This window comes from Oncorhynchus masou, chromosome 33 (assembly GCF_036934945.1).
Source record: "Oncorhynchus masou masou isolate Uvic2021 chromosome 33, UVic_Omas_1.1, whole genome shotgun sequence".
NCBI lineage: Eukaryota > Metazoa > Chordata > Actinopteri > Salmoniformes > Salmonidae > Oncorhynchus > Oncorhynchus masou.
The window spans coordinates 33,850,739-33,866,733 of record NC_088244.1 but is presented as its reverse complement, the minus strand read 5'-3'; the positions used below and the strand labels follow the sequence as shown (position 1 = coordinate 33,866,733).

The 15,995-nt window shown below is 41.5% G+C and overlaps 1 protein-coding gene across 2 annotated transcripts in view; it reads right to left on the bottom strand.

Annotated features, from left to right (window-relative positions):
* LOC135528346 (plexin-A2-like) overlaps positions 1–15,995 on the bottom strand; it is a 326,345-nt gene that overhangs the window by 96,813 nt on the left and 213,537 nt on the right. For both annotated transcript variants that reach the window (XM_064957364.1, XM_064957365.1), the window contains exon 8: positions 11,754–11,850. In XM_064957364.1, the coding sequence (XP_064813436.1) occupies positions 11,754–11,850 (97 nt within the window). The remainder of the gene's footprint in view (positions 1–11,753; positions 11,851–15,995) is intronic.

Sequence of the window (15,995 nt, the reverse complement as noted above, 5' to 3'; positions counted from 1 at the left end):
GGTTTTAACTGGCACCGAAAGGGTTCTACCTGGAACCACTAAGGGTTTTAACTGGCACCGAAAGGGTTCTACCTGGAACCACTAAGGGTTTTAACTGGCACCGAAAGGGTTCTACCTGGAACCACTAAGGGTTTTAACTGGCACCGAAAGGGTTCTACCTGGAACCACTAAGGGTTTTAACTGGCACCGAAAGGGTTCTACCTGGAACCACTAAGGGTTTTAACTGGCACCGAAAGGGTTCTACCTGGAACCACTAAGGGTTTTAACTGGCACCGAAGGGGTTCTACCTGGAACCACTAAGGGTTTTACCTGGCACCGAAAGGGTTCTACCTGGAACCACTAAGGGTTTTAACTGGCACCAATAAGGGTTCTTCAAAAGGGTTCTCCTATGGGAACAGCAGTAGAACCCATTTAGGGTCGAGATATCACCTTTTTTTCTAAGAGTGTAGGGTACAAAGTCAGGGAAGGAGTGAGGTAAAGTGAGTTATGGGGACAAATAAGATGTTGGCACAGCTTGATCCTGTCATTACCATTAGGCCAGTATTGTTGTAATGTGATTGTAATTACCAGCTGGCAGGGGGCACAGTGCCCGCGTGCTGCTGTAGATGCCCTGGGCTGGGTGGGAATGGGGGAGTGGGGTAGAGATGTAGCTGGCTTCTTCTGTGCATGTATACTGCATGCATACACCCCCCCCCCCCACCTCAAACCATGTCGCTGTGCTCATCCTGTGCTAAATGAGATGAGGGAGGAGGGTTGGAGGATATAGAGGGATGGCAAACAGCAGACGCAGCCTAGGGGAGAGGATGACGACAGGATGTGTGTGTGTGCGTGCATACTCTTGTGCCTGTGTGTGTTGCCAACGTTATGCGCATGTGTGCCTGCCAACATGATGGCTCAGATCTCTCAGGAAGCGAGGAAGGGGAAATTAGAGTGTAGTTGTCAGCAGGTTAGGGTGTAGAGCTTCAGGAAGCAAACTCTGTCCCCTAAGGGTAGCATTACAGTGATGTTGATTGAAATGGTTGTAACATTTTCTGACTCTCTTCAGTTTGGATCCCATAGACAGGAAGTCCAGGTCTTTATGACTGTATCTGAAATGGCATCCTATTGTCTACATATTGCACTACTTTTGACTAGGGCCCGCAAATAGGGTGCCATTTTGGACTAACCCTATGACTGGTACAGTAATTATTCCTTCCGGATAGTCTTACTGTACAGTATATTGAGGAATTCATTGTTGGAGGGAGGAAAAGTCTATGCTTCTATTTTCTTTTCCTTCCCTGCGACGAGGCTGGATAAATGATGCATACTTATGCTGAAATATTCACCAGTGCAAAAGCATGGGAGGGATCCCTGGCAAGCACACTCTCATTCAGGAGAATGAGGCTGATTCAACCGCCGACATCGCAGTGTGTGTGTCTGTATGTGTGTGTATTTGTGTATCCGTCTATGAGCGTGGACTCATAGACTAGACATAACATAGTAATCGTAAATCCGAGACACTCAAATTACACTGAACAAAAATATAAACGCAACAAGTGCTGGTTTCATAGGCTGAAACTCATCACGGACAACTTTAGCATTTGAGCTAATTAGCAACTTTTCAACTACTTACTACTTTTTAGCTACATTGCAACTACTCAGCATGTTAGCTAACACTAACCCTAACCATAACACTTTAACTAACACTTCCCCTAACCCTAATCTTAACCCTTTAACTAACACTTCCCCTAACCCTAATCTTAACCCTTTAACTAACACTTCCCCTAACCTTAACCTTTTAACTAACACTTCCCCTAACCCTAATCTTAACCCTTTAACTAACAATTCCCCTAACCTTAACCCTTTAACTAACACTTCCCCTAACCCTAATCTTAAAACTTTAACTAACACTTCCCCTAACCCTAAACTTAACCCTTTAACTAACACTAACTCTAACCTTAACCCTTTAACTAACACTTCCCCTAACCCTAACCTTAACCCTTTAACTAACACTTCCCCAATCCTAATCTTAACCCTTTAACTAACACTTCCCCTAACCTTAACCCTTTAACTAACACTAACGCTACCTTTAACCCTTTAACTAACACTTCCCCTAACCCTAACCTTAACCCTTCAACTAACACTTCCCATAAACCTAAACTTAACACTTTCCCTAACCTTAATCTTAACCCTTTAACTAACACTTCCACCAACCCTAAACTTAACCCTTTAACTAACAATTCCCCTAACCCTAATCTTAACCCTTTAACTAACACTTCCCCTAACCTTAACCCTTCAACTAACACTTCCCTTAACCCTAAACTTAACACTTTCCCTAACCCTAACCTTAACTCTTTAACGAACACTTCCCCTAACCTTAACCTTTTAACTAACACTTCCCTAACATTAAACCTTTAACTAACACTTCCCCTAACACTAACCTTAACCCTTTAACTAACACTTCCCCTAACCCTAACCTTAACCCTTTAACTAACACTTCCCCTAACCCTAAACTTAACCCTTTAACTAACACTTCCCCTAACCTTAACCTTTTAACTAACACTTCCCCTAGCCCTAACCGTAACCCTTTCCCTAACCCTAACCGTAACCCTTTAACTAACCCTTTCCCTAACACTAACCGTAACCCTTTAACTAACACTTCCCCTAGCACTAACTGTAACCCTTTCCCTAACCCTAACCGTAACCCCTTAACTAACACTTCCACTAACCTTAACATTTTAACTAACACTTCCCCTAGCCCTAACCGTAACCCTTTCCCTAACCCTTTAACTAACCCTTTCCCTAACACTAACCGTAACCCTTTAACTAACACTTCCCCTAACCCTAACCCTTTAACTAACACTTCCCCTAACCTTAACCGTAACCCTTTCCCTAACCCTAACCGTAACCCTTTAACTAACACTTCCCCTAACCCTAACCTTAACCCTTTAACTAACACTAACTCTAACCCTAACCCTTTAACTAACACTTCCCCTAACCTTAACCCTTTAACTAACACTTCCCCTAACCCTAACCTTAACCCTTCAACTAACACTTCCCTTAACCCTAAACTTAACACTTTCCCTAACCTTAATCTTAACCCTTTAACTAACACTTCCACCAACCCTAACCTTAACCTTTTAACTAACACTCCCCCTAACCCTAACCTTAACCCTTTAACTAACACTTCCCCTAACCTTAAACTTTTAACTAACACTTCCCCTAGCCCTAACCGTAACCCTTTCCCTAACCCTAACCGTAACCCTTTAACTAACCCTTTCCCTAACACTAACCGTAACCCTTCAACTAACACTTCCCTTAACCCTAACCCTTTAACTAACACTTCCCCTAGCCCTAACCGTAACCCTTTCCCTAACCCAAACCGTAACCCTTTAACTAACACTTCCACTAACCTTAACCTTTTAACTAACACTTCCCCTAACCTTAACCCTTTAACTAACACTAACTCTAACCTTAACCCTTTAACTAACACTAACCCTAACCTTAACTCTTTAACTAACACTTCCCCTAACCTTAACCTTTTAACTAACACTTCCCCTAACCTTAAACCTTAACCCTTTAACTAAGACTTCCCCTAACCCTAACCTTAACCCTTTAACTAACACTTCCCCTAACCCTAAACTTAACCCTTTAACCCTTTAACTAACACTTCCCCTAACCTTAACCCTTCAACTAACACTTCCCCTAACCCTAAACTTAACCCTTTAACTAACACTTCCCCTAACCTTAACCCTTCAACTAACACTTCCCTTAACCCTAAACTTAACTCTTTAACTAACACTTCTCCTAACCTTAACCTTTTAACTAACACTTCCCCTAACCTTAACCCTTCAACTAACACTTCCCCTAACCCTAAACTTAACCTTTTAACTAACACTTTCCCTAACACTAACCGTAACCCTTTAACTAGCACTTCCCCTAACCCTAACCTTTTAACTAACACTTCCCCTAACCTTAACCTTTAACTAACACTTCTCCTAACCCTAACCCTTTAACTAACACTTCCCCTAGCCCTAACCGTAACCCTTTAACTAACCCTTTCCCTAACACTAACCGTAACCCTTTAACTAACACTTCCCCTAACCCTAACCCTTTAACTAACACTTCCCCTAACCTTAACCGTAACCCTTTCCCTAACCCTAACTGTAACCCTTTAACTAACACTTCCCCTAACCCTAACCTTAACCCTTTAACTAACACTAACTCTAACCTTAACCCTTTAACTAACACTTCCCCTAACCTTAACCCTTTAACTAACACTTCCCCTAACCCTAACCGTAACCCATTAACTAACACTTCCCCTAACGCTAAACCTAACCTTATCCTTTTAACCTGAATCGTAAATGTAACCTTGATCTTAAACCTTTTAGCTAACCCATTCCATAACCCTAACTTGAACCCTTTATCCTAACTCCTCAACTTAACCCAAACCTTAAACCTTTATCCTATCTCCTCAACTTAACCCTAACTGTAACCCTTTATCCTAACTCCTCAACTTAACCCTAACCTTAACCCTTTATTCTAACTCCTCAACTTAACCCTAACTGTAACCCTTTATCCTAACTCTTCAACTGAACCCTAACCTTAACCCTTTATCCTAACTCCTCAACTTAACCCTAACCTTAACCCTTTATCCTAACTCCTCAACTTAACCCTAACCTTAACCCTTTATTCTAACTCCTCAACTTAACCCTAACTGTAGCCCTTTATCCTAACTCTTCAACTGAACCCTAACCTTAACCCTTTATCCTAACTCCTCAACTTAACCCAAACCTTAACCCTTTATCCTAACTCCTCAACTTAACCCTAACTGTAACCCTTTATACTAACTCCTCAACTTAACCCAAACCTTAAACCTTTATCATAACTCCTCAACTTAACCCAAACTGTAACCCTTTATCCTAACTCCTCAACTTAACCCAAACCTTAACCCTTTATCCTAACTCCTCAACTTAACCCTAACTGTAACCCTTTATCCTAACTCCTCAACTTAACCCAAACCTTAACCCTTTATCCTAACTCCTCAACTTAACCCTAACTGTAACCCTTTATCCTAACTCCTCAACTTAACCCAAACCTTAACCCTTTATCCTAACTCCTCAACTTAACCCTAACCTTAACCCTTTATCCTAACTCCTCAACATAACCCAAACCTTAACCCTTTATCCTAACTCCTCAACTTAACCCTAACTGTAACCCTTTATCCTAACTCCTCAACTTAACCCAAACCTTAAACCTTTATCATAACTCCTCAACTGAACCCTAACTTGAACCCTTTATCCTAACTCCTCAACTTAACCCTAACCTTAACCCTTTATCCTAACTCCTCAACTTAACCCAAACCTTAAACCTTTATCCTAACTCTTCAACTGAACCCAAACCTTAACCCTTTATTCTAACTCCTCAACTTAACCCTAACTGTAACCCTTTATCCTAACTCTTCAACTGAACCCTAACTGTAACCCTTTATCCTAACTCCTCAACTTAACCCAAACCTTAACCCTTTATCCTAACTCCTCAACTTAACCCTAACTGTAACCCTTTATCCTAACTCCTCAACTTAACCCAAACCTTAAACCTTTATCATAACTCCTCAACTTAACCCAAACTGTAACCCTTTATCCTAACTCCTCAACTTAACCCAAACCTTAACCCTTTATCCTAACTCCTCAACTTAACCCTAACTGTAACCCTTTATCCTAACTCCTCAACTTAACACAAACCTTAACCCTTTATCCTAACTCCTCAACTTAACCCTAACTGTAACCCTTTATCCTAACTCCTCAACTTAACCCAAACCTTAAACCTTTATCATAACTCCTCAACTGAACCCTAACTTGAACCCTTTATCCTAACTCCTCAACTTAACCCAAACCTTAACCCTTTATCCTAACTCCTCAACTTAACCCTAACCTTAACCCTTTATCCTAACTCCTCAACTTAACCCAAACCTTAACCCTTTATCCTAACTCCTCAACTTAACCCTAACTGTAACCCTTTATCCTAACTCCTCAACTTAACCCAAACCTTAAACCTTTATCCTAACTCTTCAACTGAACCCAAACCTTAAACCTTTATCCTAACTCCTCAACTTAACCCAAACCTTAAACCTTTATCATAACTCCTCAACTTAACCCTAACAGTAACCCTTTATCCTAACTCCTCAACTTAACCCTAACCTTAACCCTTTATCTTAACTCCTCAACTTAACCCAAACCTTAAACCTTTATCATAACTCCTCAACTGAACCCTAACTTGAACCCTTTATCCTAACTCCTCAACTTAACCCAAACCTTAACCCGTTATCCTAACTCCTCAACTTAACCCTAACTGTAACCCTTTATCCTAACTCCTCAACTTAACCCAAACCTTAAACCTTTATCCTAACTCTTCAACTGAACCCAAACCTTAAACCTTTATCCTAACTCCTCAACTTAACCCAAACTGTAACCCTTTATCCTAACTCTTCAACTGAACCCTAACCTTAACCCTTTATCCTAACTCCTCAACTTAACCCTAACCTTAAACCTTTATCCTAACTCTTCAACAGAACCCTAACCTTAACCCTTTATCCTAACTCCTCAACTTAACCCTAACTGCAACCCTTTATCCTAACTCCTCAACTTAACCCAAACTGTAACCCTTTATCCTAACTCCTCAACTTAACCCTAACTGTAACCCTTTATCCTAACTCCTCAACTTAACCCTAACCTTAACCCTTTATTCTAACTCCTTAACTTAACCCTAACTGTAACCCTTTATCCTAACTCCTCAACTTAACCCTAACTGTAACCCTTTATCCTAACTCCTCAACTTAACCCGAACCTTAACCCTTTATCCTAACTCCTCAACTTAAACCTAACCTTAAACCTTTATCCTAACTCTTCAACAGAACCCTAACCTTAACCCTTTATCCTAAGTCCTCAACTTAACCCTAACCTTAACCCTTTATCCTAACTCCTCAACTTAACCCTAAATGTAACCCTTTATCCTAACTCCTCAACTTAACCCTAACTGCAACCCTTTATCCTAACTCCTCAACTTAACCCTAACTGTAACCCTTTATCCTAACTCCTCAACTTAACCCTTTATCCTAACTCCTCAACTTAACCCTAACTGTAACCCTTTATCCTAACTCCTCAACTTAACCCTAACCTTAACCCTTTATCCTAACTCCTTAACTTAACCCTAACCTTAACCCTTTATCCTAACTCCTTAACTTAACCCTAACCCTTTATCCTAACTCCTCAACTTAACCCTAACTGTAACTCTTTATCCTAACTCCTCAACTTAACCCTAACCTTAACCCTTTATCCTAACTCCTTAACTTAACCCTAACCTTAACCCTTTATCCTGACTCCTTAACTTAACCCTAACCCTTTATCCTAACTCCTCAACTTAACCCTAACTGTAACCCTTTATCCTAACTCCTCAACTTAACCCTTTATCCTAACTCCTCAACTTAACCCTAACTGTAACCCTTTATCCTAACTCCTCAACTTAACCCTAACCTTAACCCTTTATCCTAACTCCTTAACTTAACCCTAACCTTAACCCTTTATCCTAACTCCTTAACTTAACCCTAACCCTTTATCCTAACTCCTCAACTTAACCCTAACTGTAACTCTTTATCCTAACTCCTCAACTTAACCCTAACCTTAACCCTTTATCCTAACTCCTTAACTTAACCCTAACCTTAACCCTTTATCCTGACTCCTTAACTTAACCCTAACCCTTTATCCTAACTCCTCAACTTAACCCTAACTGTAACCCTTTATCCTAACTCCTCAACTTAACCCTAACCTTAACCCTTTATCCTAACTCCTCAACTTAACCCTAACTGTAACCCTTTATCCTAACTACTCAACTTAACCCTAACCTTAACCCTTTATCCTAACTCCTTAACTTAACCCTAACCTTAACCCTTTATCCTAACTCCTTAACTTAACCCTAACCCTTTATCCTAACTCCTCAACTTAACCCTAACTGTAACTCTTTATCCTAACTCCTCAACTTAACCCTAACCTTAACCCTTTATCCTAACTCCTTAACTTAACCCTAACCTTAACCCTTTATCCTAACTCCTCAACTTAACCCTAACTGTAACCCTTTATCCTAACTCCTCAACTTAACCCAAACCTTAAACCTTTATCCTAACTCTTCAACTGAACCCAAACCTTAAACCTTTATCCTAACTCCTCAACTTAACCCAAACCTTAAACCTTTATCATAACTCCTCAACTTAACCCTAACAGTAACCCTTTATCCTAACTCCTCAACTTAACCCTAACTGTAACCCTTTATCCTAACTCCTCAACTTAACCCTAACTGTAACCCTTTATCCTAACTCCTCAACTTAACCCAAACTGTAACCCTTTATCCTAACTCCTCAACTTAACCCAAACCTTAAACCTTTATCCTAACTCTTCAACTGAACCCAAACCTTAAACCTTTATCCTAACTCCTCAACTTAACCCAAACTGTAACCCTTTATCCTAACTCTTCAACTGAACCCTAACCTTAACCCTTTATCCTAACTCCTCAACTTAACCCTAACCTTAAACCTTTATCCTAACTCTTCAACAGAACCCTAACCTTAACCCTTTATCCTAACTCCTCAACTTAACCCTAACTGCAACCCTTTATCCTAACTCCTCAACTTAACCCTAACTGTAACCCTTTATCCTAACTCCTCAACTTAACCCTAACCTTAACCCTTTATTCTAACTCCTTAACTTAACCCTAACTGTAACCCTTTATCCTAACTCCTCAACTTAACCCTAACTGTAACCCTTTATCCTAACTCCTCAACTTAACCCGAACCTTAACCCTTTATCCTAACTCCTCAACTTAAACCTAACCTTAAACCTTTATCCTAACTCTTCAACAGAACCCTAACCTTAACCCTTTATCCTAAGTCCTCAACTTAACCCTAACCTTAACCCTTTATCCTAACTCCTCAACTTAACCCTAAATGTAACCCTTTATCCTAACTCCTCAACTTAACCCTAACTGCAACCCTTTATCCTAACTCCTCAACTTAACCCTAACTGTAACCCTTTATCCTAACTCCTCAACTTAACCCTTTATCCTAACTCCTCAACTTAACCCTAACTGTAACCCTTTATCCTAACTCCTCAACTTAACCCTAACCTTAACCCTTTATCCTAACTCCTTAACTTAACCCTAACCTTAACCCTTTATCCTAACTCCTTAACTTAACCCTAACCCTTTATCCTAACTCCTCAACTTAACCCTAACTGTAACTCTTTATCCTAACTCCTCAACTTAACCCTAACCTTAACCCTTTATCCTAACTCCTTAACTTAACCCTAACCTTAACCCTTTATCCTGACTCCTTAACTTAACCCTAACCCTTTATCCTAACTCCTCAACTTAACCCTAACTGTAACCCTTTATCCTAACTCCTCAACTTAACCCTAACCTTAACCCTTTATCCTAACTCCTCAACTTAACCCTAACTGTAACCCTTTATCCTAACTACTCAACTTAACCCTAACCTTAACCCTTTATCCTAACTCCTTAACTTAACCCTAACCTTAACCCTTTATCCTAACTCCTTAACTTAACCCTAACCCTTTATCCTAACTCCTCAACTTAACCCTAACTGTAACTCTTTATCCTAACTCCTCAACTTAACCCTAACCTTAACCCTTTATCCTAACTCCTTAACTTAACCCTAACCTTAACCCTTTATCCTAACTCCTTAACTTAACCCTAACCCTTTATCCTAACTCCTCAACTTAACCCTAACCTTTTATCCTAACTCCTCAACTTAACCCTAACTGTAACCCTTTATCCTAACTCCTCAATTTAACCCTAACTGTAACCCTTTATCCTAACTCCTCAACTTTACCCTAACTTTAACCCTTTATTCTAACTCTTCAACAGAACCCTAACTTTAACCCTTTATCCTAACTCCTCAACTTTACCCTAACTTTAACCCTTTATCCTAACTCCTCAACTTAACCCTAACCCTTTAACCTAACTCCTCAACTTAACCCTACCCTTAACCCTTTAACCTAACTCCTCAACTTAACCTTAACCCTTTATCCTAACTCCTCAACTTAACCCTAACCCTTTAACCTAACTCCTCAACTTAACCCTACCCTTAACCCTTTAACCTAACTCCTCAACTTAACCTTAACCCTTTATCCTAACTCCTCAACTTAACCCTAACCTTAACCATTTAACCTAACTCCTCAACTTAACCCTAACTTTAACCCTTTATCCTAACTCCTCAACTTAACCCTACCCTTAACCCTTTAACCTAACTCCTCAACTTAACCTTAACCCTTTATCCTAACTCCTCAACTTAACCCTAACCTTAACCCTTTAACCTAACTCCTCAACTTAACCCTAACCTTAATCATTTGACCTAACTCCTCATCTTAACCCTAACCCTTTAAACTAACTCCTCAACTTAACCCTAACCCTTTAAACTAACTCCTCAACTTAACCCTAACCTTAACCCTTTAACCTAACTCCTCATCTTAACCCTAACCCTTTAAACTAACTCCTCAACTTAACCCTAACCTTAACCCTTTAACCTAACTCCTCAACTTAACCCTAACCCTTTAAACTAACTCCTCAACTTAACCCTAACCTTAACCCTTTAACCTAACTCCTCAACTTAACCTTAATTAACCTAACTCCTCAACTTAACCCTAACCTTAACCCTTTAAACTAACTCCACAACTTAACCCTAACCTTAACCCTTTAACCGAACTCCTCAACTTAACCTTAACCCTTTAAACTAACTCCTCAACTTAACCCTAACCTTAACCCTTTAACCTAACTCCTCAACTTAACCGTAATTAACCTAACTCCTCAACTTAACCCTAACATTAACCCTAACTGCTAGCCTAGCTAATGTTAGCCACCTAGCTAAAATTTGTAACATATCATTTATTTTTCAAATTTGTAACATATTGTACGTTTTGCCAATTCGTAACATATAATACAAATTGTAATTCGTAATATATCATACAAAATGGGTGATGGACATCTACAAATGAATACATACCATGCGTATAGAATAATACTAAATGCTCTGAGACCAGGTTGGTGTGTGTGTGTTATGTCAGCCTTCTAAACTTGAGTAAGTACGAACTATGCTCCCTGATTACTCCTTGATTATCTGAGTAGACGTGGGAGCTCTTAATAGCGTACACTGTGACTTTGTGTTCCACTCAGACAGGCTCCTCAGACTACAGACATGAGGACACAGTCAGACACTGACACTAGAGAGGAGGAGAGGGTGGAGGGCAGGGAAGAGGCCTTTCAAAACAAAACAGAGGGCTATGACATCTAACAGAGACAGTGTCAGACTAAGAGCCTACAATAAGCAGTGTTTCTACATGGCAGAGATCCAGGATTCATTATGGCAATTGCCAGAGGTTTCCGTTGTAGAGCTCAAGGGAGGGAACAGTTTAGATCAGATTGCATTAGACATCACAGGGGCTATTTTAGGGTTACAAGGCTCAGACTGAGGGCAGGCAAGGTTAGGAAGTAGGGACACTGTGACATATTCACACAGTATTGATTCAGTAGTGTGCTCCGCGACTGCAGGACTCCAGGGCCGGTATTCACAAATACTGATCTAGGATAAGGACCCCCCTGTCCATATAATCTTATTCATAATGATCTAAAGGGGAATCTTAGCTGATCCTAGATCAGTAGTGAACACTGGCCCAGGAATGCAGGGGGAGGAGAAAAGGAAGGATACTCACAGTTGGTGGACACTGCAGTTGTAGAACTTGACCTCTGTGCTGATGACCATCTGGCCAGTCTCCTTAGAGTTCAGCCTTAACTCTACACCTGACCAGTCTAGAGGGCGAGCAAGATAGAGAAAAAGGAGGGGGAGAGAGAGAGATATAGAGAGAGAACAATGAATGAAGGAAGCACTTACACAAATGACACCCTATAATGTGTAGCGGCATGTACCAACCCTTCCAGGCTTCAATGCAACCTGTTTTAGAATACAAATCAAATCAGATTGTAGCAGTCACATGCCCCCGAATACAACAAGGTGTAGACCGTACAGTGAAATGATTACTTACGAGCCCCTAACCAACAAGTGGAGAAACACACACTAACTCACCCCCATCTTTCTCTTGTAGTAGTCTCTCTACCTTTCCATTGTCAAGAGCACAGCCCTCTTCTTTCTCTAGCAGTCCCTCTATCCCTCAGGTTTCTTCCTTCCCCTCCAGTAGTTTATCCCCCCCCCCCAGTTTCCACCCCTTCTTTTAACCAATCCATCTTTCAGTCTGTCCTTCTGTCTGTCCCCTGTTCACCTTCTGAGTCCACCGGCGGTCTGGAAGGGGCCCAGAGGGAAGGTAGCGGGCTGCAGACAGTGCCGGTGTGGCCACTGCCCAGTTTGGCTAGTCCCGGTGGGTACCTGGTGCCAGTCTCTGCTCTGGGACATGTGGGTCTGAGTGGTTACCAGGTACCTGCTGAGGACCAAGCTGACCCATCCGGCTGGCCACCCATCCCACGCAAACACTCATCACATCCCACAGTCCGAGTCCAACAACACCAACACACAGTATAACCCATGTTCTCCTTTTCTACTATCTCTTAGTCTCTCCATTACTAGCATCATAGGAAAGCACCATCTGTGACTGCAGTGATTTGGCAGTGTGTGGTAATCTGAACAACATACTCATAGTTGTTCTACTATAAAGGTGATAGCAAATCTCTGTGTTATGAAGAATGCTGCCTTGTTATTGAATTTGTTTTGGTTGATGGTTAGTGTCTGGTTCAGATGTAGAATCTTAACTTGATCACTCTTTTGTTGCTGAGAATTTTCATACACAGCAGGAACTGCAAATGTGTAGTGTCTGACTTTCAGATTTCCCCTATTGAAAAATGTATCAACCCGTACAAAAAAGTCCATTAATTATAATCCACGTAATAATTCACATTTCCTGCTGCTACAGGATTATTTTCATGCTTTATCAAACTGGGTCAAATTAAGATCCGACATCTGTACATCTACACCAGAATAGAGCCTTGCCTGTACGTACAACCTCTCTCCCAGTGAGAGAACAGCAGAGATGTGATGTTTAAAGCCGAAAGCAGGCTCAGGTTTGAGCTCAGATGGTTTTGTGTGGGAGGTTTCAATGACCCTACATACTCTCTTCTCTCTCACTGCACCTGCTGGGGAGATGCATTTTCACACCAGACTGTACACCACCCATCACAGCCCTGCATTTCAGCTTTGCTTTACAGAATTCTATTTGGCAACTACAAGCACACAGAAAGTCTCCTCTGTTAGTTCTGCTGTTCCTGTTCCTGCGTCTGCCATTTAGTTTCCATATCAGGCAGATAAGATGTCTCCCTTTTCCCCTCTCTCCTTCCTCCCTTCCCCAGCTCCTCCACTGCCTCGCCCACCTCTCCCTCACCATCTCCCTCACCCTCCTCATCACCCTCCCGCCTTCTTTTGCAGTCATTACTTCTGCACATGATCAGTGTTCAATAATCCATCCCCTGTTAGGCAAGCAGGCAGGCAAGCAGGCAGGCAAGCAGGCAGGCAAGCAGGCAGGCAAGCAGGCAGGCAAGCAGGCAGGCAAGCAGGCAGGCAAGCAGGCAGGCAGGCAAGCAAGCAGGCAGGCAAGCAGGCAGGCAGGCAAGCCTGTCCAGGCTGATGAGGGTCAGGGATGTATGCATGTGTATGTGTATTAGGTCTGGGTGGTATACCTTATTTGACTATATACTGGTATTGATGCACGGACGGGTTTGAGTTTTTACTTTACCTTCTATAACGGTATTTCAACGTTTGGTTTCATTAAATGTGATATGCAACTCTGGCGCGTATAATGTCCGTTTTGATAGTCTTCTCTGTTTGCTACTTGAGTCACCTCGCTCCCTCTCCCCGTGCTGCTGCATGCCGCTAACCACACCAAGCCCTGCCCCCTGTCACTCAAGGAGAGAGAAGTTGTTGGACCACGGAGTCACCAGCACTTTCTTGCCATTCATTCTGCATGGTCAGATGAATGCAACAATGTTGGTGACATGCTGCTTTTCACAAGCGTTCCATAATTACACTCTTTGTTTGTGTATCTTACTGTCTGCAAACTAAGGTTTGCTAGTTTGTATTTTCTTTGCAAGGTGTTGCTAAAAGAATTTGTGTTAGCTGCTAATCGCTAGTTAGCTGGCTAAATGTACTAAGAATCAGAGCAAATGTAGCTAGTTAGCTAATACTGCCTGATACCATTGCTGATGTAGGCCTAGATAAGCATGTTTGTGCAGGGGTATCTTATCAGAGAGGAATAGGCAAAGCATGAATATGTTGCCTGGCTAACTAGCTACATGAAGTCAGAAAACATGTCATTTAACATCTAATTAGGGTCACCTTGAAACACTGACCAACACTTTGGTTCCTACCCTGTCAATAATTCCTCACTGGTTTATTAATTCATTGTCATGTCAAACATCAATGTATTCTAGGTGATGGCCACTATATTCCAACTATAAAATTAGAATAATCATTATATTTCCATGATTCCAACAGTTCACCAATTAACTAGGCCTACATGTTTTTAGCCATATCATGTCACATTGCACAGTGTGGAAATGATAATAAAAGTACAGGAAATGCAGAAATTGAGTTTTGTTTTGAATCCGATTGAACAGTATACACTGAGAAAGCCCCATTGAAATCACTTATTTTTATTTATTTAATAAAATAAATACAAATATTTCATCTTTATTTAACTAGGCAAGTCAGTTAATTAAGAACAAATGTCTTATTTATAATGACAGCCTAAGAACAGTGGGTTAACTGCCTTGCTCAGGGGCAGAAAAAAAAACGAGGGATTTGATGTAGCAACCTTTCAGTTACTGGCCCAACACTCTAACCACTAGGCTACCTGCCATTTCCAATGTATGTGTTGCCACCCTGAGTATGAATACTCAGAAAGCATATTTAGAACTTGTATTATTCAAAAACATAAAATACTGTAAAACATGCGACAAATATTGTGATATTATATTTTGTCCACTTCGCACAGCCCTAATGTGTATGTGTGTGTGTGTGTGAGGGGGGATTGTGAGGAGATAAGACATTTATTAGGGTAGAGAAATTTTATCCCCCATCGAGCACCACCGACTAGGGGACTGATGGGGTAAACATGGCTGCTATTTACTCTCAGAGATGGGATTACAGCAACAGCACACACACACACACACACACACACACACACACACACACACACACACACACACACACACACACACACACACACACACACACACACACACACACACACACACACACACACACACACACACACACACAGTCTTTGTGACTGGCAAATAGCGATTGTATGCGTGTGATCACCTATGATGTCACACATTAATGTCACATGTTATACATGAATGATCGTCCAGATATGGGGTGAGCTCTCAAATATTTAGGCGCTCACAAAACCTGGGCACCCCATCTCAAGCAGACTGAGACAATATATATATATATACATATCTTGGAAAGGGACATCATCTTGTTCCAACCCGTAACTAACTCACCATCCTTAAGCTACTCCTTGTTTTCTCCCTCCCCATCATCATCTTAGTCCTACAAGGACCCAGTCTGTGCCTACCTCCACCTCCACAGTGCTAACTGGCTTCAGTGCTGTGTGTTAGCCTCATGTGAGGACAGTAATCTGGGCAGCTCTATCCGGCCACAGGCCTTGGTCCCTGGTCCTCCTGCCTCCTTAATGGGCCCAGGGCCCATTGGAACACACTGCCCAGCAGGAAGACTGGTCTGGGGGCAGGGGGAGCTTGTTATGCTGCCAGCCTGGAACACCACCCACGTGGTGGTTTGGATCAATGAAATGACCAGATGTGGGATTAATGAGGGGAGATCAATGTGTGTGTCGTTAAGAGAGTGGAGATGGAAAGAGGGAACATCGAACATCTCGTTAACACACAACCCTACAGGAGCTTATAAATAGCAGAGAGATAAAGTGAAA